Source organism: Candoia aspera, chromosome 4 (assembly GCF_035149785.1).
Source record: "Candoia aspera isolate rCanAsp1 chromosome 4, rCanAsp1.hap2, whole genome shotgun sequence".
In the NCBI taxonomy this organism is placed as follows: Eukaryota; Metazoa; Chordata; class Lepidosauria; order Squamata; family Boidae; genus Candoia; species Candoia aspera.
Genome location: NC_086156.1, coordinates 48751537 through 48777636, shown reverse-complemented (window position 1 = coordinate 48777636; position 26100 = coordinate 48751537). Strand labels below are relative to the sequence as shown.

At 39.5% G+C, this 26100-nt stretch overlaps 1 protein-coding gene and 1 long non-coding RNA gene across 2 annotated transcripts; both read right to left on the bottom strand.

Annotated features, from left to right (window-relative positions):
• Nucleotides 1-16552: 16552 nt before the first annotated feature.
• On the bottom strand, nucleotides 16553-18796 carry LOC134497997 (uncharacterized). The gene is made up of 2 exons (XR_010067975.1): nucleotides 16895-18796; nucleotides 16553-16651 (listed from the first exon to the last, which is right to left on the bottom strand). It is a non-coding gene; the product is annotated as an uncharacterized LOC134497997 (long non-coding RNA).
• Nucleotides 18797-20522: 1726 nt separating this feature from the next.
• On the bottom strand, nucleotides 20523-26100 carry LSM5 (LSM5 homolog, U6 small nuclear RNA and mRNA degradation associated). Its single transcript, XM_063304070.1, has 5 exons — nucleotides 25959-26100; nucleotides 24748-24843; nucleotides 24320-24347; nucleotides 21383-21455; nucleotides 20523-20787 (listed from the first exon to the last, which is right to left on the bottom strand). Exons 1-5 carry the CDS (start codon nucleotides 26002-26004, stop codon nucleotides 20755-20757), a joined length of 276 nt encoding a protein of 91 aa, XP_063160140.1. The 5' UTR covers nucleotides 26005-26100; the 3' UTR covers nucleotides 20523-20754.

Here is a 26100-nt window from a genome sequence, read left to right as displayed (position 1 = left end):
AGTGACAGGTAGATATGAGAGCTATGATTATATGATGATTTTGTTACTCTGCCCCTTGCTACTGAATCAAAATCATGATTATATTTCTCTTTTTAAACCCTCTCATAATATAAATAAATAAATACACAGGAAATACCCGATATGCGGTATGCATGCATGTGCGGAGTAACGAAATAGAAATAGAAGCCTTTCAGGAAGAAGAAGCCAGATGTGAATCTACTGAAAAACAGGAGCTAGCCCTACTTGGATTTCCTTTCAGCTCAGGAAAATATATGGAAATATGGAAGGAAGACTAGAGCAAAAGTCACAGTGAGTCCAACTAAAAATGGCCAGAGATTATTTTAATATATTATTCAATTGCAGAAAAATTGATGAAGTGATAGTTTTATCCAGTATCATTCCATCTGCACAGAGTTTTTGAGCAGAATGGTTTTAGATAGCCAGAGATCCTTCTGAGGTAACTCCCTGGGATGAGACAGCACTTGACAGTCTATTGTAATCTGTAGGTAAGTATTCTGTAAAAATTTATTCATTCTAAGTCAGATATAGGTACTGTATTGTTTCTTCTGATTTAGTGACTGTGCTGTGACCATTCTCTATACTTGTTATTTTCCTATGAAGAGGAACATTAAAATAATATACTGTCCCCTACCAATGCTCCATTCTATTACTTCTAGCATCAATACAGTAACAGCAAAAAATGGAAAGAGAGATTGTACCCAGACCAAATGCCAGCAATGAAGATCTTTCAACACAGATGAATAGAGGACAGATCTAGATCTAACTAGTAGGCTTCTAGGTGATTTATAGTTCCTGCTGAAGTCTTCAATGGTTAAGCACCTTTCAAGGTGCAACCCTACCATGACCAAAGGGATTAATTGTTATGGCTTTCCTTTTTTATAGTCTACTCGCCTTAATCATTACTGAGCACATTTCATGAGCTGTGCACATCTTTCCCCATAAATAAATCCTCAAGAGCCCAATTTAGAAATATATGTCTCATGATGGCTTAAAATAAACTCAGCTTACTAATGCATTTCCTTTGTGATAAACAGAATGATGCACTTTCAGTCTGTGAATTGGAAAAGGTTTGTTGCACCTACAGTATACAACTTTTTACCCTTGTCTCTATTTCATCAGATGCAGCCTTCCAGATGTGTTGACTCCAGTCTTCAAAATACCCAGCCAAATGATCAGGCATCAGGTACAAACCACAATGATTTTTTAAAAAAAAATGATGACTGAACCTTGGCCTTTTATAGTAGTCTCTCAACATTGGAAAAAAATACGTAAGTGACATTGTTTGTCTTATGACATTGAAACCTCTGGAAGACTAGGCAAGAATATAAAGATGGCGGCATATTCCTATGGGGGCTTCAAAGTCACTTCATGACTAGTAATGCAATTATGTGTGGTGGATTCCAGCACTGGTGCTGGTTCCCAGGGGGAGAGAGCATTCCAGACTGATAAAAGACTTCGCAGCCTGGACTGTGTTGCTGGCAAGGTTAAGAAGTTCAGGGTAGCCCCGCCCTAGAGCACATTGGAGTTATTTCCCTTAGGTTAGTGCACTAGCCTCAGTCTGACAAGATTCTGTCTGTAGGGTAAGAACAATAAAGAACTAGAGTTGGAATACCATCTCAGTGTGGTTCTTGTCCTCGGTTCCTTGACATTACATCATCAGATAAATAATTTGCCCATATTTTACTAAAAAAATCACACTGCTGAAAACCAGCACTTATGCCACTAGATTTCATGGCGTATTCTAGAGATTGCAAAACAAGGGCTAGGAAACAGCATACCCGCAACTAATTTAATGTGAATTAAGTTTAAACTTTTATTATATTTTATCCTGGACCTGTTACTTTATAGAGTTCAGTTAAGACGTGCCACTCAAAGCCCAAGTGCTACCCTGCCCTAAAATAAATGGCACCCCCCCCCCAAATATTCAACTATTCACATGGCCAAAGATGGTTAGGAATAATCTCAGCATGAATTTTGGGAGATGAATTTCTATATATCTTGAGGACTTCAAATTAGAAAAGGCAGGGTAATGCAATTAAATTGTCTTATTTTGGCCTTTCTTCTCAAGATCAGTCATGTAGTTTCTCTATACAGGTAGTCCTCAGGTTATAACGGTAACTGGGACTGGAATTTCCATCACTAAGCAATGTGGTTGTAAAGTGCGATGTCATGTCACTGCACTATTTAGCAATGGCAATCCCAGCAGTCCCCATTGCTGTCATTAAGCGAAGACCATGCAGGTCATTAAGTGAGGACCTCACATGACCGCATCTTTCAACTTCCTGCTGGCTTCCAACAAGCAAAGACAATGGGGAAGCCAGTGGAAAGTCACAGGTCACAGTCATGACAAGCCTTTCCTTCTTAGGTGGCTTGCAAACAGGGTGGCAGGTAAAAGATACAGGCAGGCAGTTGAGCACTACAGAGTGCAGGCAGGTGGGCACTACGGATGGGCACAGGCGGGCACACAGGTGGGTGCTACAGGCAGGAATGAATGCAGGTGGGTGGGTGGGTACTATGGAGTACAAGATCCCCCTGCCATTCAGGGTCTCCTCAGGAGAAAAAAGTGGTGGGAGCAGGAGTGACTTGCAGAAGCGACCTGCGATCTCTTGCCAGCTTTCCCATTGACATTGCGTGTTGGAAGCCAGCAGAGAAGGTTGAAAATGGTCATTATGTGACTGCAGGATGCTGCAAACTGGTCACCAAGTGCCCAAATTGTGATCACGTGACCGCAGAGACGCTGCGACAGCCGCAGCTTCAAGGACTGGTTGTAAGTCCCCCTCGTTCAGTGCTGTCATAACTTTGAACGGTTGGTGAACAAATGGACATAATCCAAGGACTACCTGTAAGTGTTCCTTTATATAAAGTCATAATGTACTTTCTACCAACTTGGTCCATTAAAAAATATATATATAATTTTTTTTTACCAAGGTTTGATGTTCTCTTAGTGTACCTTGCCAAGGGAGAAATTAATTGTTTTCTGGTTTCTCAGATATTGCCACTTATTTTGCCAGTTCCAAATCAAAATGGAAGGCATATAAACATTTTAAATAAATTTATGAAGAAGAAAATCTATGGATACAAATGAGGAATCAACTAGGAAAGCTGAAGCAATAAGATTGTAGAAATGTCTATAAATGAACAGTTATAGATTTTTGTATCTGAAAATGAGTATAATGACTAAGATCTAAAGAGACCAATACAAAATACTTATCCTGTTGATCTTCTCTGATGGAAGAGGAGGCTGAAGATCTCTAAGCTATGTAGAATCCCATCATATGCCTCTCTGAATCCCATTCAGTGTATTTGTACTGGACTTGAGGAATTTATTTATTTATTTATTTATCAAACTTTATCACTGCCCATCTCCCCCACACAGGGGGACTCTAGGTGGTTTACAATAAAAACAAAATTAAAATTCAGAACAATTACAAATACAATAAATACAATAAAAATAGAGATATAATAGAATCTAAATGGCTAAGAGTTCTTAATCAGTCCGTGAGTGTAATAGGTCCATCAAAAATCACTTTAGGGCACTAGCCATCCCCAGGTGTAGCTCTTCCCCCTCCCATTCCAAGCCTGCCAACCAAACCAGGTCTTTAATCTTTTTCGAAAGTCCAGGAGTGAGGGGGCCTGTCTCACCTCTGTGGGAAGGATGTTCCAAAGGGCAGGAGCTACTGCAGAGAAGGTATGCTTCTGAGACCCCACTAGATGAAATTCTTTTATGGATGGGGTCCGTAACATGCCCTCCCTGCATGACCGGGTGGGGCAGGTCGATGTAATAGGGATGAGACGGTCCCTCAGATATCCTGGTCCCATGCCATGTAGGGCTTTAAAGGTAATGACCAACACCTTGAATTGGACCCAGAAGCAAACTGGAACCCAGTGCAGCTCATGCAACAAAGGTGTTACATGTGCAAACCAAGATTGCCTGTGTGGCTGCATTCTGGACCAGCTGTAGCTTCCAGATATTCTTCAAGGATAGCCCCGTGTAGACCGTGTTACAGTAGTCTATATGGGAGATGACAGGCATGAGTGACTGTTCAAAGGGCCTTTTGGTTCAGGAAAGGGCGTAACTGGTGCACAACATGAAGTTGTGCAAAGGGCCTCCTGGCCATGACTTCCACCTGCTCTTCGAGCAGGAGTCATGATTCCAAGAGGACCCCCAAGTTATGCACCGGGTCTGTCTGGGGCAGTGCAACCTCATCCAGCACTACAGATGACAATTTCCTAGTACCCGAGCTGCCATTAATCCACAGCCACTCCATCTTACTAGGGTTCAGTCGAAGCCTGTTGTTCCCCATCTAGGCCCTCACAGCCCCCAGGCACCTGGAGAGTGTGGTCACGGCATCACTTACTTCACCCAGAATGGGATATACAATTGAATATCATCAGCATACTGATGACACCTCATCATGTGGTGGCAGATGATCTCACCCAGAGGTTTCATATAGATGTTAAAAAGGAGCGGAGAGAGTACCGAGCCCTGTGGCAGCCCACAAAAAAGGGGCTGCGGGCTGGATCTCTAGCTCCCTATCAACACCAATTGGGACTGGCCCTGGGGGAAGGAGGTGAACCAGCGCAAGGCTACACTGCCCACTCCCAGCTCCCTGAGCCAACCCAAAAGGATACCATGGTCGATGGTATCGAAAGCCACTGAGAGGTCAAGAACAGCCAGGTCATCCATAAGTGCGACCAATGCTGTTTCTGTTCCATAACCAGGCCTTAAACCTGACTGAAAGGGGTCTAAATAATCCATTTCATCCAGGATCCTCTGGAGCTGCAACGCCACCACTTTCTCAACCACTTTCCCCAAAAAGTTGTCCAGTATACTAGGGTCCAGCAATGGTCTCTTGAGGAGGGGCACACCAGCACCTCCTTAAAGGCTGCCAGAAATACCCCCTCTCTCAAGGATGCATTTACTATCACCTGGACCCAACCACACGTCCCCTCCCGAGCTGCCTTCACCAGCCAGGAGGGGCATGGATCTAATTGGCAAGTGGTAGCATTTACAGTAGGGACGATCCTGTCCACTTCCTCGGGCTCAGCAGGATAAACCGTTCCCAGATAACTGGGTAAGAATGTTCCCCCAGGCATCTCCACAGACCCTGCCTCACTCTTGGAACAGATCTGAGCAATTTTATCCTGCAGATGCCCAGAAAACTCTTCAGCTTGGCCCTGTAGGTGGATCTCCGAATCCCCTTTCCCCAAAAGGGATCAGGTAATCTTAAACAGGGCCAGCAGGCAGCATTCCATGGATGCAATAAGAGCGGAGAAATACTGATGTTTCACTGCTCTTACTGCCACAAGGTAGGCCTTAATGGTGGCTCTAGCTTGTGTTCGGTCAGATTCGGTCTTTGTCTTCCTCCAGCAGCGCTCTAGGTATCTCTTAATCCTCTTCAGAACCCTCAGCTCCTTCGTAAACCACAGGGAGTGTCAGTTTCGATGGGATAAGAGAGGCTGCATAGGCGCAATCCAGTCCAAGGCCCCGGCTTATTCCAGGTAGCCGCCAGGACCTCCACTGGACCGTGCAGCAGACTTTGGGTATAACCCCCAGTTCCCTCTGAAACCCTGCCAGGTCCATTAGTCCCCAGGGGCAGACCAATCGAATGGGTCCTGCCTCCCTGCAAAGGGGAGCAGCATAGAAGAATCTCAGGCTCACCAAGGTGTAATCTGACCATAACAAAGGGGAAACATGTACTTCTCCCCTCAGATCACATTGCCTGCTTCATTATAACCTAACAAAATTTATTATTAGGAATGTTGTGTTTATTTATTCTGATTAGACCACATGACAAAAATAAATTTGGAAAAGGAGAGATAGGCAAAGGAGAACAATTGTTAGGTCCTGTTTCGTCTCACTTCCACTCTTGTATCTCAAAAGTCTTGTTCTTCACATTAATTGTGTGCCCCTCTTAAATATGCTTATCAGTTGACCAGTAAAGCATATGCTTATACACAGCAAAAAAAGAATTGATCTATTGCACCAAACCCTGAAATATTTCTCTTTCCTGACCATTCTTGTTGCTGTATTGCTACTGAGACTCACTCTGTAACTTGAAGAAGCATTCTTGGGAATTTGCAAGCTTTTTTACTAATGTTTGATGCCCCTTCTGGCCTCTTTACAGAGATACTATATTATTATTGCTGTGGGGGCTTTTTCTTAATAGACCAGCAAATCTACTTCCTGTTAATACTCCAATTATTCTCCTGGAGTTGAGCCTAAAACTCCTCAGAGATTTATCTTCATTTCTCTCTGACATCTCTGTTTACATTTTCTCATCCCTAAAGTCATGTGTAGCCTACCCAGTAAGAATCAAACACTTTGTATATCTCCTGATGGCTATAGTTCACAAAAAGGTCATATCTTAATAAATATACTATACTATATTTCTCATAGTGCAAAAAGTCATTTCACCGATTTTGTCATTTCCCCCAGCTCAGGACCTCACTTAAGCCTTGAAAAGGATTTCTAATATAATGATCCCCAATTCAGAGGAAGCCTTTGCCACCTGTCTTGTGTGTTCTCAGTTCAGGGATGTACGTAGCTGTTCCATTGTCTGAGAGCTTAGAATCAGAGGCTAACTTTTTCATAGTCCTTGCAGTTTTCCAGCCATGCAGGAGTCAGAGATTACAGTGAAGGACAAGGAATCTTTATGACCAATAGCAAGCAGAAGTTGCCTCCTACTTAAAGCTTTACCTAGCCTTTCTAGTCTAATTAAAATCTTAGTTGATCACAGAAAGGTGCTATGCAACAATTCTTTTCAGGGTTAACCTAGCGGGTAAAGGTTCTGCAGTGTACAGGACTCCTATATTGCCAGAACCAAGATTTTTGTGTACATCTTCCACTTTCTATTAGTAATCACTTCCTAACTGACTTCCTTGAGATTCCAACTAGGCCAGGGCAGTTTTTTCTGTCTGCACAGTTCTTCCTTTGGAAACAAATTAACCACTGATAATGACATGAAAACCCTACATAATGGACAATATCTTTAGTCTTAGTAGAGGAAAACTAAAAATAAATCTGGGAGATAAAAAGGATCTGATTTTAAAATTGCTACTTAAAATGCCAACTCATTCTAAGTTATGGAGAAAAAACTGAATCTAATGGGAGGAGGTGGAAGTGACCAGCTTTTGAGTTATCTCTTTGTGAAAGCAAGCGAGTGCATGCTTATATGGAAGCCTTCTTGGAAACAGAAGATAGCAGACTGTGCCTTCCCTTGTGTTATCTGTGCTTGTTTACTCTGTCCTGTGCAAACTGCTAGGAGGTGCTTTGAAGCTTCTAAAGGATCACAGTATTAATCGGTAGCTAACTCTACTAGAATAATATATACATGACATAAATACGTCCCATTTAATCCTAATTTCCTTTGTTTTTCCTCCTAGCATGCCCCATGTCAACTATAAATTATCTAAATGGGAACTGGTCCTTTCACACTCTGCAAAGCACCATGTACAGTAAGGAATCTGGGTAAATATACATGTCTGCAAATTGGTCACTTTGTAGATTCTAGGAGGGCCAAGCATCCTATGCAACTCGCAAAAATGGAGTAGGCTTTTCAACCTTGTGCCTCTTTGATCGTGACAGATACAGTTAGTCCAATGCAGCTGGTCACCATCAGTGTGGGAGATGCTATCACAGAGTGCTGGGGTGGGAATCAGGCTACAAAACTCTCTTTAGCAATGAATAGGGTTGAAAACACCTGAGCTGAACTTAATTCACAAGTCTGCTGTTCCGTCACCAAACGCTGAGGCTATCTGAAAACCACTTTTCAGTACAGAAGAGTTTATCTGCTTTGAAATTGATGCCCCAGAGGGAATTTCAGTTGGTGTTGCTTGTTATGCCATCGTGCTGAAGGGAGATGAAAAATTGCACCATCCCCAGCTTTCCACTCATTTAGAACTCTTGAAAACACAGTAGCCTTTCCCTGCATTGTGTCTTGGTGCTATACAGTAGTTCCTCCCACTCCCTTAGACAGTAGACAGTTCAGCTCACTTCAAAGAAAGTTTTACCTGATTACCTGCTGCAGTTGGACAGATTCGAAACTGGAAGCGGGTCGGTGAAATGAGATCAAGTGAACAGTACGAAAACAGAGAAGCACCTCAGAAGCCACAAAACCTACGCTTCCCTTACCCCCTCCACGGAAAGTTACAAGATTACACTCACAGGCGCTGCAACTCCGGCGGGGCAAAGGCAAGAGTAGCCCAGGGGCAATCCCTTCCGCTTCTGAGCATTTCAGGACCTCGGACAGCTCCTGGCGCCCTTCTGCTGCGGCTAGGTCTGGCCGGCCGCTTCCTTCCCAGGCGCCGGGAGCAGGTGGGGGCTTGCGGGCGGCCGCTTCTACGGCTGCCGCCGCCGTCGTCTTCGTCGTCGCTTTGCCTCGGCTTTTGAAACCTCGCGGCTTTCTGGCGGCGACCTGCGGAGGAGCTGCCGGCTCCGAGCTCAGCTGCACCACGGTGTTGCGCGAGCGGGTGAGCGCAGAGGTGACGGAACCCATGGCCGGGAGGGGAGATTTGGCTCCGTCCGAGAATTTCGCCCGGGACCAGGTCAAGAGCCTCGTCCGCCCTCGCTCCCGGGCTCCGCCTTTCCCCGCCCTTGCCAGGCTCTGGGAAGGCAACTTTCTCTGTTTCGCAGGGCAACTTCAGGCGCCAGCGCTCCTTTGGCTCCCGCTGGCTCGCTCCCTCTGACTCGCAGAGAGAAGGGACATAAGGCGAGCAGCACCCTGGAGTTTGCCCGTCCCACCATTGGTGACAGGGCAAAAGGGGACGCCCGAAGCTTGTCGTCACTTAGCTCCTTGGGTATTTGTATTTACAACCGTATTTACTAGTGATACGGAACTGCGCTAAACTTTTTCTTTTGGGTGGCTTGATGTGTTGTGCAAAATAACCCAGGGTTATTTTATGCTTCCTTATAACATGCAGACCCAGGAAATGGGTTAGTTCACTAAACAAGTTTAGCTACTTGTGCAAAGATAATTATTTTTTTAAACTGAGGCTAAAGAAACTCTATTGCAGGGACTTGGAGATAAGGGTGGGAAACTTTATTACCTTTATTGTGCTGAGCACAAGAACTGGAAAAAAAGCCTATCCTGTTTCAAATACCATTGAAAGTCTGTTTAGTTTGTTTTAGTCTTGCAATAATCCTATATTGTTTGAGAAGGCTGCCGAAGTATATTAACCTAGATCCAGCCAATCCCTACATGATGCCTTTCAACTTCCATTATCCATAGACAGCATGGGTATACTGGTTAGAAAAATGGGAGTTATAATCTTGTCTGGACATGGAAGCTAAGAGGTTGAGGCTTATTTAGTACTTGGATAGGAGACCACCAGGGAATTCCATGGGTGTAGGCTATATTAGGAAGATGAAAAACACCCTCCACCCCAAAAGCAAAATTGTGTAGATATGTCCATGAAGCCTCAAGAGCTGAGCTCAGCTAGGAGACTTTATCTTTCCATCTGGAAAGCACCAAGTAGGAGAAAGTTGTATTTATTGACTGATTTAAATGTGGCTATATCCGACAATTTTACCCCTCTTTCTTTCCTCATACACACAATCCATCATCTGGGGATGAAAAGTTCCTTAAATAGTTTTACATATCTTGATTTATTTACATGTTTGAGGAAGTGGTGATCTAAAAAGAAACAATATTCTTTCCCCTCCTAGTGCAATCTAATATTGTAAAAAGTGAAGATACCCTCAACATGAACTCAACTCCTAGTAACTGCTCCTACGCAGTTTTCTTGGCATTTGTAGACTTGCCTTTGTCTTCTTCTGAGATTATGTTGTTTGTTTGACTTTGTAATTTAGCCAGTCTCTCATCTCAGCACTAACCACACCAATCCTGCTTAGCTTCTAAGATCAGCCAAGGTCAGCCAGAAGCTGCCACCTGCCTATCTATTTACAAAGTTTGAGGAGGGTAAATCAGAGCCTGAAAAAAACTGGTTGGGGTGGGGTAAGCCTGAAAAAAAAAAAGCCTTTTGCTAGCCAGGGGGAGATGATTTTGTATAAACAGTAGGAAGGTTATCTTGATGCAGGGTAACTGACAATACTATCCCATTCTCTATTCTAGAAGTTGTAGTGCTAATGCATCTGGAAAAAATTGGGTTAGGAGAAGATGTCATAATGGGGAACACAGTTCTATTTCCAGAACCCCTAGCATTACAACTATCATGGTGAGGTACTATGTCTCATTCTCCTTAATGAATTCTCATAAGAAATGAGAAGGAAGAGGATTTCCTCTAGCACCCTTCCCATGATCTATTTTTAGAGGATTTAGATGGAGACCCATGCCCCACACATGAAAGGGGCACCATCCAAAGGAATAAATATTTCTAAGGACCATAGGGATTGATACTTCTCATTCAACATTATCAGCCTGCTGTCTGGGGGAAGGCAGCATGGGGGCAAACTTCCTCTGTGGCTGTTTCGACCCTTTGGCATTCTCTTCTCCTAGGATCAGAATAGTTCTCTCCTTACTGGTGGTCTGAAAGCAGGTGAAAACTATCCTCTTTCACAGAACCTTTGGAAGATAGGTTGGAAGAAGGTTGGCTACTATTTTGGCCCTGGAGGTTATAGTTTTATGTTTTTAACTGTTAGGAGGTAATTTGGGCCTATGATGTTTACCTTGATTTTATGGTTAAGAGATTCTATTGATGTTTTATTGTCATGAGTCTGAGGCAAAGTAGGAGGCACACAAATAATGTAAGATAAATACAATCCTAATAATTATTTCAGTATTTGGAGTTTCTTTACCCACATTCATTTAATGGGCTATCAACTGCAATGGACAAAAAGCAATATTAAGTGTAGCATCATTTGTTCTAGGCCAAGTTGCAAGCACATGTCATAAATGAGTTACCAGTAGCAACTCAGCTATTTCTCCATTGTGTTCCAATAAATGGTCATATTTTGCTAGGCTTTTTGTAGGTAAATATTATTCAAAAATAGGAGATCTACTAGGAGTTAGCATGTTATTCTTTAGAGTAATGCTGATGGAGCAGTTAGTAAAAGCTGTCCTGTTCCTGGAGCAAAGAAGAGAGAGGAAGAGAGAATATCTTCACATTTCCCACATTTAATTTTGGTCCTTCTGCATTACTGCAATCCCTGAAAGGCAGAACATTTGTGAGATTTTAAGTCTAAGGCTGCGGAGGACATCTTCCCAGCCTCCCATAGAAATTCTGAGGATTATATTCAGTCATAATTACAGTAATATAACACACATCATTGTTAAGGGACTGATAATAGACTTAGGAAAAATTGCCCCTGGGCTACGGATGTGATTTGACATCACCATACCTCTGTAATTTTCAAGAAAGAAAATATGTGGTTACAGTGTTGCCTACAATAACTCTCAAGGCTGTGGATATACTATATTATGTTGAGGAGTTGATGTGAGATGTCTAATGGAAATACCTATCCATTCATTTCTATATATTACTTCTAGTTTTGCTGTGTAGGTCAAGCTCTGTAGAAACTAATGTAGCAATAATGTAATGATTATATTTAGCTGCACAAGTTTTTTTTTAAATTCTCATCTCATTATACTTCTTCCTTTTCTACCATGCTTGCAACACAATTATAAATTAAGCTCTGAGTGGGGGAAGGCTAAATCTTGACGTGGTTCTTTTTGGATCATAGTCATGGACCTCTAACAAATGCACTGAGATGGATTTAGATTGAGTTAAGATGGATTCTACTTGAGTAAACATGTAGGGGATCAAGCAGTAATGATCTAAAATAGGCTCCCTTTCTTTTTAAATTTTGTTGTTTCCAAGAGAAGTTGGCTTTATCCTGTGAGATACAGTTTGTATGCTCTGACAGAGACCCAAGCCACCTCAGCAGCAATGATGCCATGGAGTTTCCACCACTGATGAAATTGTCCCTTATGGACACAATAAATGATTCTTGTATTCTCTGTCAAAACAACCTACCAATCCACCCCCAAACTAAGGCACAAATGAACCTCAAACCTGCTGCTTTCATGTGTTATTGTTTTGTCTCCAGCAGCATCTGTCATTGAAGCTGGCTCTGAATGGGCTTCTCCCTAAGGGAAGAAAAAGAAAGTAGCACCAGCATCAGTAATAAGTGGCAAAAAAAAAAAAGTCTTTCCCTCCTAGGGGAGGCTACTCTGCTAGTGACTAAGAAATGTGTTTTCTTATAAGTTTAGAGTGAAAAGGATGAAAAGAAGCCACAGCTACCTCAGTGTTTTAGACTTATAGTTCCTTCTATTGTTGAGATCCCGAGACAGGTAGAATCCTTTTCTCCATAGACATTCACGGCAACCCATATAAAGAGTCCAGACTTATTCCCATTTTACTAGGTCTGCCAACTAATTAAATAGCTTACCTAATCAACTGCTTTTTAGCCAACTTAAATGAAAGATTGTCCCAGAAACCGGTCATCTCCTCCTGGGTAGAAAGAATGTTAATATACAAACACTAATTCCCCTCTCCCCCTAGGTATAAGTATACGTATAGAATAAGCTGGGACTGGATGATCTGCTACTCTACTAAGGACTGATTGCTCCCAGTTGAATCATGGATCATTCCCAGGTATAAGGCTCATCTGGAAAGGCTTTACTAAGCAACATCAAATTCCTTTTGTGAAATCAGTACTTTGGAGAGCAAAGTGAACACAATTACTGTTTTTAAAGAGTATTGTATTTCTATGTGCAGGATGAACGCCCAGGACTTGGCGAAGTGTGACGTTTATGTTTTAAAAATGACTGGATTTTCTGCTTTGTTTCTAATCTCCTTATACAAGAAACTGGAGTATAGCAACTGCAGGTGATTGTTTTAAAAGGAGGTATTTGGTGGTAGCACATAGCTAAACATGGCTGAATTGGGTCAGATCTGAAGACCACAAGGTAAAACAAGGGCTGTAGGCTGGACTGGGAAATTTAAAAAAAAAAATCCTGAAAGAAGGCAATAGCTGACTACTTCTATACTGTTACCAAGAAAACTTCATGGATGTACCAGTGATGTCAATATGAGCTAGGTTTAACTCAAAGGAGTCTTTTCTTAATTTTTAATTGCTGTCTACAGGCCTCTTCTGGAGCTCAGTTGGGTATGAATTATTTGGCATCTCCATTTCCAGCATAGCAAAACAACAATATATAAATCCATGGTCTTTAAAACAATCTACATACTGTGGTTTGGAGGAATTATCACTTTCAGGACTACTTTTTGAAAGTGACAAAAGGATGGATCTCCATGTTATTGCCAACAGGAAAGAAGATGGTATGGATAGCACCTTGTTACCCAACTTTCAGTAGATGAACTGGCAGCTTAATTTTATTTCAACACCGACAGTAAGGGCAGCAAACTAAATTTGAGGGCATGTAAGTCCATCCTGTAGCATCTCATTATTTCTTCCAATATCTACCATGTGGAGTAGCCAGTTCACTCTGTGCCTCACAACAGGGCTAGTTCAGGCTTTAGTTAATTTAATTATTTTTCTCTTGCTGGTGGCTACTGATTCTAACATTTAATTCTTTTAAATTGCTATGGGCCTAAAAGTCCATACTGTTGGCCAGAAAGCAAGACCTAAATTAATATAATTCATTATTATAAATTCAGTAAATGAAATGTCTGCATATCTAGAATAGTTATCAGCATTTATTCTACCTTGCTAACAAAGGTTGCTTCAGAAAGGAAACACTCATTAGTTTTACAGGGTTTACAAATGTGAATGCTGGGAAGAAGCACTATAACTACCCAAAAACAACAGACCAGTCAGGCAACTGTGCAGCATGTTAATGAGAACATAATAGTCAACCTACTCACGAATGGTTATTTCCAGTTAGGAGGGCATTCTTCAGCAACTGTATTATTACAATGGCCATAATCCCAAATTTAATTTAATATTTTAAAAAGAATCCTTGCAGAGAAAGGATAGCATATTTAGTATACCAACATCAGTTCTATGATAGTTCATGGTCAAAATATCCCACAGCAGTGTGGCCTTGTTTGTGACTAAAACCATTTAAATAAATAAATAAATAAATAAATAAATACCCTAGATGTAATGAACACTATCGGATTGAAAGTACAAGATTCCAGATGGCAGTTTAAATAGGACACAATATTTATAAACCAAAGCATAATTTATTGTTAAGCCTTAAAGTCCCTAAAATACAGGCTTAACCAGCTTTTTACTAACAAGACATATTTTTATCTTTCACAAAAAATATGAGCCTCTGTTTTGTATTTTATGTTGTGGAGCTAATTTTCTCCCTGGACAGAAAAAGAGTTATTATGTAATACAATCATAGTAAGCGCAAAGTATTCTCATCTTGCTTTCCCCTATTACTAAACAGTATTTTAGTACTAGAGTAAATCACAACCGTTCATTTCATATCTATGTGCAAATTTTTTAACCAAGAAAATAAACACTGCCAAGCTTTAGTTTTCATTTTTCTTCTGAAATAGCTGCAACTGAAAGGACTATAACAGACATAAATTAATCCCTTATTAACACAGCCTAACAACCAGATCCTATCAGGAGACAAATTACCATGTTCTTATTAACACTGCACAAATGTGGACAGTATGAATCATTCACATGTTTTTCTCTTGGGGTTACTTTTTTCACAGTGTTTCCTTATTTTGGGCAGCTCAAATTTCCCATGTTTCTGTTGATAACTAACAGGTTACTATAACTGTATTCCTTAACGTTCACTAACCCATATAATTTCTTATAGAATAAAAACAAATGTTTAAAATAGAATTTTAACAGCAGTTCCATAGTGCCTTGGAACAACATTCACATATGCATGTCACTTGACAGTGAGGATATAGCATAGTTATTACTTCCACCAAACCATGCATGCAGTAGACTAAAATTGGCTCACTCCCTCTCACCTGAATCAAACTACAGAACTTTCTAAGGGCCCACAGTCAAACAGTAATAACTATGTGCTGCACGGGAATTGGATAACATTTGAGAGGTTCATGACTGAGTGACAAGTTGTTTATAGGCTGACAATAAGGATCAGGGATTAGAGAAAAGGAATTAGGGATGGTGTGATAATTGTGGAAAAGTGGGAAGATACAAGACCAATCAAGTATGAAAGAGTAAGTAGAGAACTCAAGCACTAGAACTTTAGGAAATAGCAGAAATCTTAAAGGGGATGCAACAGAGTGTATACATGGGATTGAGAGATCCAACTGAAAGAGGCTGGGACACACTCCCCCCCCCCCTTTTTTTTTTTGTTCAATGAAAAGACAATTAAGAAGGAATTTCAATCAGTCATTATCAGAACACTCAGCAGATTCACTTTTCCAGCTCCAAACCTAATTGTTTTGCATCCTCTTGCAGTTTACTTTTGTTTGTTGCATTATTGTGTTTAGATGACTCTCAGCAGTTCCCCTCCCAAATGGCACAGCCCAATTCAAAGGTACCAGACAAGCTTTTGTTCCCCTGCACTAACTCAGACAACTCTTAATTCCAGTAACCTCAGAACAATTCTTCATAAGATACCTCATTATGTACTACCTATCATTCCTAATTATAATATAGCTTAATGGATGTGTGTTCCTAGCATTCAGATTTAAGAAAAGGGCTTGTAGAACATAACAGCAAACTTTCTATCTCTATCAGATGATCAGCAATGGTCTGGATCTAACTGATGACCCTCTCATAAACCTTTGCTCTTCTTTCTTCAGTCTGTCTCCTGGCACCTCCCCATAATATATTCTGCACTACTAACTTGTCACACGGTACCTTTTCTCATCAGTGTGTCTTCTTCTAAGCCATTATTTTAAACCCTTCATGAACTTCCCCCTACTCAGGAACAGAGATGCTATCAGCAGAACAAAAACAGTTCAATCCATTTAGGAGGACTACCCACTTTCTCTAGATTAAGATTAGCAGGCTTTGTTCCGCAGCCATTAGGACTGTGTAAATCAATTCTAGCTATCCAAGTACCTTTAGCTGTTCACTATAACTTCATGGCCGGGCTTTTCCTTCCCAGAATTCTCTCCAATGTTAACATATCATCCCAAACGCTTTTTGAGACTTCTTCTTTGCCAACTCTGCCCTCCATTCACCTGCTGCCTCTGTTCACCTGTGAGCAGTATCACAGCATTGTACTATTAATCTAACCAAGACGATCTACTCATTAACAAGTAGTGATTGGTGATTTGAGTGAAACTATATATAACAAGCAATTCTTTATCCTACTATTATACCAAATTAAATATAGGTAATTTTCTACTGAAAAAAAAATGTTAAAACACAAATTTTCCCTACTAAAAACCTAGCATATACAAATAAAACACCCAGTAAAACTGCATTTTTTAGGCCAGAGGCCACTAATTAGGAAATATCAGTCATATATTAGGAGAAAAATGAAGATCAAAAGTGAACCTGTACTTTTCCACTGGTTGAAAGTATTTGATCAGCTGCTTTGTAATTCCCAATGCATCTGATATGTGCAGTTGCTTGGTAACTTATGAAGTGCTACTGCACATATATTATGTACACATGCAGAAACAGTTGCTGGATGATGATGTTCAGATACTAAGATTATTCATCCAATATTTTATTAGAAGTTCCACTGCACTAGACAGATTGCATTTAGATTATACGTTCCTAGTTTCATGGATTTTTATGATCATTTGTGTCCTAACTGCCAGGAAACACGCTGAGACAAGGAACTGGTCTCTAATGTTTTATTGCTTGTACATAACAGGAATCCTAACAAACTGAAGAAGCGTGGGAAAAACCCAGCCATATAAACCCCAAAGGTTAAGACGGTCCCGATCTGTGTCTCTTTGAATGGCTGCCCAATTCCTCAGTGCTACGCATGCGCTTAACAGTCTGGATGGGAGCCCCCTGCTCGCCATCCTTACTCATGACATCTGTCACCTTTTAGGGTAGAATGGCAGAGGTAAAGCTTAAAACGTATCATTGTATCGTCAATATATATGTATATTTTGGAGAAGTGAGGAGGTGAGGCCCTTACCTGAATAATCCTCAAGAAAAAATGTAAGAAATCTTGCAGAGATGAAATAAAAGTTGACAATTATTTACCAATTACTTATTCAATGATTTGGAAAAGAATTATTTCTTAGCATATTCTTAAGAATCTCTACTTAAGTATGTCTGCTCAAAAGTATATTCAGCTGAGATCATTGAGATTTACTCCCAGGTAAGCAACTACAAGATTGCAGCCAGAGTAAAAATGTTTCTATTTTGCCTATTTTTAAATAGTTATGCCAGTTCCTTTGGTTAAAATATGCTGCTTTTGCTAGATCCCTGTCTTTGAAATCTACTGATCTGGAATTCTGTCTGAGCTATTTTCAGTATAAACACTTGAAAATTTTGCACACATGATTCAGCATAAATGGGAACCACAGCAATAAATAAATAAATGAGATTATATGCTAATACGCAAGACTAATAATAAATACAGAATCCAGAAGACCCATTAGAATTTTCCTAACAATAACAATATGACTGTTTACCATATGTAATATCTTTTCACATATTGCCTTAGTTCAATAAAAATACTGTGTGATTTCTCCAATTTGCACAGACCTCCATTTTTTCATGTCAGAATTACCAAGGAAAGACTTCAACTGAATAATAATGAAACACTGTAAGAAAGCATAAAAGGAAGAGTAGAACAAGAACTCTCAATATTACTTTCATAATGTGACATGTTTCAAGGAACGTTTCACATAGGATTTAAAATATGTTTTCATTTTTACAAAACAAAAACTGCTAATTCCATCTCATATTTGTTCCCCATCCAAGCTATCTTTTGCCTTTACAATTACTGCTTTAAATCAAAGAGTCTCCCTCTAGTGGGCACTCAGAGTTATAGAAAGCCAATACATCAGCTACAGTTGAATCAGAAGGTAAATTTCATATACAAGTAGTCCTCGTTTAGTGACCACAATTGGGAACGGCAACATGGTCATTAAGCGAAGTGGTTGCTAAGTGAAACCATGACTGTGCTTATGATCTTTCTTCAGCTTTCCTTTACAGACCTCTGTAACTGTGAACAGTCACTAAGTGAGGTAGTCACTAAACGAAGACTACCTGTACACTTAACACTGATCCATGTATCACATTAATGCCTAAAATATTATTTAAAAACTGTAGTGTAAGTTCATGCATTTTACTGAACCAAAACCAAACTACATTGCAGTTTAGTGTGATATGCGAACCAAGCCTATGTATATCCAATTACACCTCTCTCTGCCAGCGTGTCATGTTCTACCTGAGATAAATTGGTTTGAAAGGTTCCCAGAAAGCAAAAGCATAAAAATCTCCTTGCACTGATAAGTTTTTTCCCATTATTTTGGATCCAAACCTTTGGATACAAGAACGGTTATTAAAACATGGATTTGTATTTTATCATTTCAAACTTTTGTCCCTCAAAACAGGGTGCCATTTCAGAGCAGTCTAACTTGGAAAAACTATTAAAATTATCAATTATTTATTTCCTTAAAGTGGCCTTTCCTCCCAATATAGTTTTACTTAAGACATTTCCATTGTAGATGGTAAGGTAAATACATCCAGAATCTGACCCAGACAATATACAGTATGTGAACTAGTTTTTCCAGAAAATTCTCCAGTAAGTTGCTGCTCAGCTGTTAAGTGAGCTTAGGGTAGTATAGTTGTCATGGAGAGGATAGCCACAGCATGAGTAATCCCACATGAACATGTGGCATCCTCCCCATGAAAATAATGTTGAGTTCTTCCTGGTAAATGTTGAGGGAATGGGAGACATTTACATTTTTGCTCTCTGCTGGGTTGGCATATTTTAATTTTTTTTATAATATTCTTTTTAATAATTATCTTTTTATAACAATTGTTTTTTTATTTATTCAGTTTGTATCTAATTGTTGTAGCCACCCAGAGTCACCTCGTGTGAGAAGGACAGCCATAGAAATGCAAGCAATAAACAAACGCGCACACACTTCCCACAGATTACCAAATGGTTACCTGGAGTTGCAGAAGCATAGCTTGTACAAGAAAAGTATGGGTAAGATTCTCCACATACCAGTTCTCTCCTTGTATTCATGTGACTATGAATTTATGTCAGATGACTGTGTAAATAGGGAGAAAAATCAGGGAGGATGAGTGCTTTGGAGGGTCAGGGAGTTACTAGACAAGGTCACAGAGACTACAAGTGTCCTGACTCCCAGGAAACACTCTGAGACAGGGAACTGTTCTCTAATGTTTTATTGCTAATACATAACAGTAATCCTAACAAACTGAACAAGCGTGGGAAAAACCCAGCCATATAAACCCCGCAGGTTAAGGCGGTCCCAATCTGTGCCTCTTGGAATGGCTCACCAATTCCTCAGTGCTACGCATGCGCTTAACAGTCTGGAAGGGAGCCCCCTGCTCGCCATCCTTACTCATGACACAAGGCCCCATATACAGGCATGAAGATATGACAAAAATGTATGCCCATGTCTGTGGTACAATATAAACGCCAATATCTTAATTAGTAAGGCTGCACAGCACTTTGGATATGAAAGGGAAGAGGTGCTTTAGAGCATGCGAGGGTGCTTAAAAGCATCTATCAGCAACTCCTTAAAGCAGCTGCATCTTTTCCCAGGATCACACAGCTGCAGCACAATCTCTAGAAAATATGTTTGGGTCTAAAGAGTTCCTGATAGACATTATATACATGCTCATATGTGCTCCAAAGCAACTTTTTATTTTCAAATTTAAAGGGCTGCATAGCCCTATCACTTTTTTTTTTCTGAAGCAAGTACAGATACACCTTGCTTAATGACTGCCCTGTTTAGCAACTGTTCAAAGTTACGATGGCACTGCAAAAGTAACTTTATGACCAGTCCTCACACTTATTACTGTTGCAGCGTCCCCGCCGTCACATGCTCGACATTCTGGCACTTTGCAACTGGCAGGTGTTTATGATCTTTGCAGTTTCCCGCGTGATTGCCATTTGCACATTTCACAACTGGCTTTGGCAAGCAGTCAGTGGAGAAGCCAACAGTAAAATCACAAGTTGCAGTCCCATGATGTCTCACTTAATGACCTGTGGTTACTCACTTAACAACTGAATGGGAAGTGATGTTGTAAATCCATCATGGTCACATGATGTTTCACTCAGTGATCCCATCACTTAGCAACGGACTTGTGAGTTGAGTTGTGGTCGCTAAAGCGAGGAATACCTGTACTCTAAAGCAGCCTTACCGGTCTTCTAGCCTAGTGCCCTACAACAAAATCTCTCCCTTTCATTTATTATTCCCTCAAATAACAGAACCTTTCTTTTTGTTCAAGGAGAAAACAGCCACATCTTTTGAGTGTGAAAATTAATTGAAGAGAGACCCATAAGAGAAAATTAACTCCTTCCCCAATCCCAAATATGCTTTTGGAATCATGGCTTCATTATTTTATGTATCGGATGGTATCTGTTATTATTTAACACACTAACTAGCCCCAAGAACTACTCAAAATAACTACTTCCACTTGACTCCAAGCTCTTACATAAACTCCATACCAGTCACCATAAAAAAAAAAAACATTTTATTGCCTTGCCTTCAACAGCAAATTAATTTTGTTTTTACAACAGAGTCATGATTTTAATGTACAAAGCCATTATTAAAGATGCCTTATCCTTGAAAACATGTTACATTTAAATATCAATGTGAAGTGTAAGAACAGAAACTCAACAAATTTTAGAAAGATATTCCCACAGAATATGTAACAAAACTTCTTGCAGTGATGTCGAATGAACTTATTTATACTTCTGGTCCTTCTCCTCCAGGAACCAACTGTTTGGAGAAAAAAGAATGGGGAGGGGGGATGAAAGAGGAAAGGTTAAAATGTACAATTACTTAAATCAGAACAGTTATGAGCCAGCTATTTCATCCAGTCTAACAAGGTTATACACTTTTTTTCATTGGCCTGCCAAGCACTGCCGTCACCTAGTGTTCTCCCTTCTCACACTGATATAGCTTGACCACTTTACTCTATTTGTATTAATATTCTGAGTGTGCCACCTTAACTGTTTGGAAAAATAAAAATATGTAAGCAAATAGATTACAACAGATTAGATGTTAACTCTTTCATTTACAATTCTTGATTGTTAGGACAGAGTATAGCAGCCCAAAACTCACTGAAACTTTTCAAGATACTCTCCGTGTGAGGCAAAACTCCAAATACAATTCTGTCTCTCTGAAACAGGGAATCCTGAGCAATGCCAACATTCCATCTTGCTCCAACTGATTGCATCAATATATCCTAATCGTATTTCCCTAACGATTACATTTTCCAAATGCTGTTCATGACAATAAAAACACCAATGCTCCACGAAGCTTCCACTTAACCATAATTTAAGGAAGAAACTACAGAAGACAAATTACTTACCATAGTTATATTGTTTCCATTTAGCAAAATCTGATCTAGCTTTGTGATTCTTCGTCCTTCAGGGGTGATTTCACTGTTGAGCATTATTAAAACAAAGAATATAAGTTAACAAACAGAAAACTATTAAGACTATTTTATTAAGGTATGCTTCATTCAAGGCTTAGCTTTTTAATGAATGCTGCCATCCCCTGAACTCTTACATGAAAATAACTCATACTAAATTTAATGGTACTTTTCTCCTAAGAACAGGCCAAACTAATACAATTACAGCATCATTAACTCTGGCATGCAAGCCCTTTTGCACTATCTCAGCTTATGGAAGTTACTACAATGTAGTATGCAGTATTCTATATCCCACACAACATATGTATTCGATCTAGGTGGAAAGAGTCAATAAAGCAGCTACTTCCCATGTTAAAATCACCCAGGGCCTGAATGCTGGTGTGGGATACTCAGCCTCTCCTGCCTAGCCTGGTTCGCACAGTGCATTAAGCCATAATGTGATTTCTTTATGGCTTAGTGTGATACATGAACCTAGCCACTGTGGTCTGTAAAACTATGTTTATGGTTTGACCTATTATTAGGAGCTAGCTTATTGTATTTTATTTTCTAAACCTGGTAAAAAAAATGCTTGGCTTAACACAATATGCAATGCAAGTCACGGTCTTGCGTTTACTTTCTCAGAACAGTGTGGGAAGCAATCCTGCTGGAACTGTTCCAACAGAGCTGTAATAAAATAAGAAGAACAGGCCCATTGGAAGCATTAGCAGTACACTTTCCTTTTTAAAAGATACTACTATGTTAGTCTGGGTATATTTTCCAATTAATCATCCATTATACTTTATGCAAAAGGTCATTTAAAAAGTACAGTTATTAAGATTACAAAAGCAGAATTATTCCAGAGTAACCTAACAAACCTTTATTAAAATTAATGTCCTGAGGGAGGAAGCAGTATGCACTACTTTTTTAAAAACTGTATTCATGAAAATAGTGAAATACAAAAGAGAGTCTATATTAAATCATGATTATATAGTGAAGAAAAAACTAAACATAAGAAAAAAAATTAAACATTATTACAATATTTTTATCCCATCTTTTTTATTTTTATTTATTTATTTTTGGGTCAACTCAAGGTGGCAAACATAACTAATGCTCCTATTTTCCTCACAACCACCACCCTGTGAGGTAGGTTGGGCTGAGAGTGCATGACTGGCCCAAAGTCACCCAGCCAGATTTCATGCACACGGGAGGCCTAGAACTCACAGTCTCCTGGTTTCTAGGCCAATATAATAAATATAAATACCTGGAATTACTTCAGTCATCAAGCTTATAATTAAATCATATAGCAATGTACTGTGCTATCTTCTCATTTTTAGAACACAAAGACTTTGCAAAATAGACAGCAAACCCATATCCTGGATACATTCCTTAAAATCAAGAGAGTGATTTTCTTTCCAATTATGTAGGATTATCCTCTTTGCCATATTCCAGGTTTCATAAAGCCAAATGTCTTTTTTTTTAATTCTTACTATTTTGTTACTGAATAGCGGTTTACACAAAAGAGAATTAAATGAAGAACATTATGATAAATAGAATACAATAAAATAAATAGTAAAAGGTACTATTAACAAAAAAGTCCAACAGTTGTTCATATTTTCCATATATTATAAGAATTGACATGTTTGTACCTGTTGTGATTAACACAATGAATATAATCTGCCTAAACTTGATAAAAGTGTAATTCTTGCCTCTGGAAGTTCATTATCCTATGTTTATCAGTATTTTTTTCTAATAAAGCAACTGAGTTTTTTAACCCACAAATCAATTGTTAAGTTTTCAAGAAATGTCCAATGTTGAGCAATAATTAGTTTTGCTGTAAATAGAAATCAGCTTCTCATTTTTAAGATTGTACAAATAAATGCAACAAGCACAGCTCAGGACAGCATTTGACCCTTTGTTCTGTTATAATATTAATTTCACCAAAAAATTTGTGCCAGAACAGTACTACCTTATCATATGTCTACCACATATAGTAAAAAGGATCCCTTTTTCTAAAAGCCTTTCTAATGTTTTGAAGAATGACTGTGTAGAATACATAGTATGCTAATCTAGCAGGGGTTAAATGCTTTCAACTGCAACTCTTAGATAGAGGTGAAAAGAAAACCTCTTGATTTTTACAATAATTCTCATTTCAGTTCAATTACTGGCATGCTTAAATCAGTATCCCAAAGTGCCGTTTAAGCCAGAAGGGAGATCTCTATCTCAATTTGCAATAGCATATAGATCTTTGACCCTCCAACAATATAGGTGCTAATAGGTCTATAAAAGGTCTATACCAGTGTTTCTCAACCTTGGCAGCTTGAAGATATGTGGCCTTCAATGCCCACAATTCCCCAGCCAGCATTCTGGGAGTTGAAGCCCACAATCTTCAAGTTGCCAAGGTTTAAAAACACTGGTCTATACCATTCAACAGGAAATCCAGTCTTTCCCCAATTTCATGGCCTACAATGTCTTTGTAATCTCTTATAATGTCGGTGGTTGTCCCAATATATTTTTAGTTTAAATCTCTTTAACTAACATGCTTCTTTGTAGACAAAATATTCCTCAAGATCAGTTTTCCAGCATTAAAATTTTCTTGCACTATAATAAACATGCTAATTGAAATAGAATAGAATGTAGTAGGTAAATATGGATCTAAACTTTTAAATGCAGAAACTAAAACACAAAGTATTATGCGCTACTTTTTGCAAATCATATGAAAACATAATTAGAACATGCCATCCAGAATAATTCTCATTGAATGCTTATTAGCTTATATACTATCAGAGAAATCAAAAGGACAAGTTTAGAAAAGGGGCAAAAGTAGACAATTGTTGATCCAAAAAACAATCAGTCACAAAATCTGTTGAGGATGTAAGCCAGAAGAGCAATACTTACAATTCAGTAACATCTTCTAATACCATGTCTGGAATTTTTTGTTAAGGAAAATATAGTAAGTCATCACATCACATTTTTTTCCTGCATTCACAAAATGAAAAAATCCTAACAATGACTAAAGTTGTTTTTATAAGATCACAATGTCGGCTTAATTTATAGGCCTTGACAGCTTCACAACTGCTCAGTATATACATCATTCAGTCATGGCCTTGAATGACATCATGTTTATTCTTTCAACATCACTATGTAGAGCTTCCAAATCATACATATGGAATTCTCACAAAATCTACATACGCACAGTTACAGATATCTACAGATTGTAGATTTCATCTTAACTTACAAAAACTAATATCCAGAGAAACAACAGTTGAAAAAGTTTATTTTAAAAAAAATAGGGAAAAGCTTCCAAACAGATATAGAAAGGATACTGACAAAATCATCAAATCCTAGGAGCGTGCCAACAATTTCTTTATCACTTTTCATTACAATGTGAATACGAGAGCCTATACACTTGTCCACCAGTTCTGTTAGACAAAGTTTGCAACAGCAAGTGTTAATATTTTAAAGCAAGTATTTTCTCCAAAATAGTTTACATTCAAATCATAGCACTTAAGATTGCAGACTGTGCTACATAAAATTTTAATGTAAACGCAATTATTATATCTTATACCTTGATGTATTTTCTGGTTGTCTGGGAAAGAATGAATTATTTTTTAAAAAATCAAAGGTTTCATTTCTGAATAATGCACATTTTTGTATTATAAATATTCACTACCCATAAATCACAATAAAAATGACAGTGTAGTGATATGGTTACAGTGTAGGATAGCAAGATCCAAACTTAACTCCCCACATGGCCATACAGCTCAAAGATACATCATTCACTTAGCCCAGTTGATTTCTTAAGGTTGCTACAATGGAAAAAATAAATGAGACCCACAATACAGTATAGACTGCTCTGAGCTCTCAAAAATAAAAGTAGACTATAAATGCAAAATTATGTATGTTTATATTATAAAGTGTAATATTTTATATTTGTAAAATGCTCCCCATTAAGTATCTTTGAATACAAAGCTTGTTTTCAAAACTTTACGGTGGGTCTATGGGGTGAACAGCAATTGACTGTCACCCATAACAGAACCTTACCCTCTCATGCTAGAGGCCCTTGAGCCTCATTTGCCTCAAACCTCAGAATGAAAACAGCAGGCTAAGAGAACGATTCTTCTTGTCTATGCAGTTTTTCACTTTCCCAGTACATCCCTTCATAGATAAGAAATCGGTCACCCCATCCCAACAGATAATCCAAATATTTTTCTACTTCGTTCTGCTGCTGGCTTAGGACAAACTCTAATTTCACCAGTCTTCCCCAACTTGGTGCCCTCCGGGCGCGTTGGGGCGACGACAGTCAGAACTCCAAGCAAGCATCAGCCACACTGACGGGAGTTACGGAAGGCTGGATCCGATTGTGAAGGGGACCCACACCCCCGTAAAGCAGCGCCCCTCGTCTTTTGCTCCCGTATCACACGCTGAACTCCTTTTCTACACCCTTTGCATTCGCAAACGCCAGTCCGGCAACCCCAGCTGAGTCCTCCAATTTGCGCGCCGCGCCACCCCCACACACGAGCAGGGCTTTTGTTACCAAGAGGCAAAAGTTGGGACGGGTTGGTAGTCGCGTTGGCCGCCATTCTCCAAGAAAACCCAACCAATCGACTCCGCTTCCCGCTATTGCCGCTGCTGCGAGGCTATTGGTCGGAACGTCGACGCGGTAGACCATTCCAGTT

Coding starts and splice junctions, on each gene's coding strand:
- LSM5 (XM_063304070.1), bottom strand. CDS start 26,004: ATGGCGGCCAACGCGACTACCAACCCGTCCCAACTTTTGCCTCTTG. Junction 24,348..24,747: donor AGGATTTGATGATTTTGTCA/GTATCCTTTCTA, acceptor AAAAAATTCCAG/ACATGGTATTAGAAGATGTT. Junction 20,788..21,382: donor ATGGAAACAATATAACTATG/GTAAGTAATTTG, acceptor TTCTCCAAACAG/TTGGTTCCTGGAGGAGAAGG.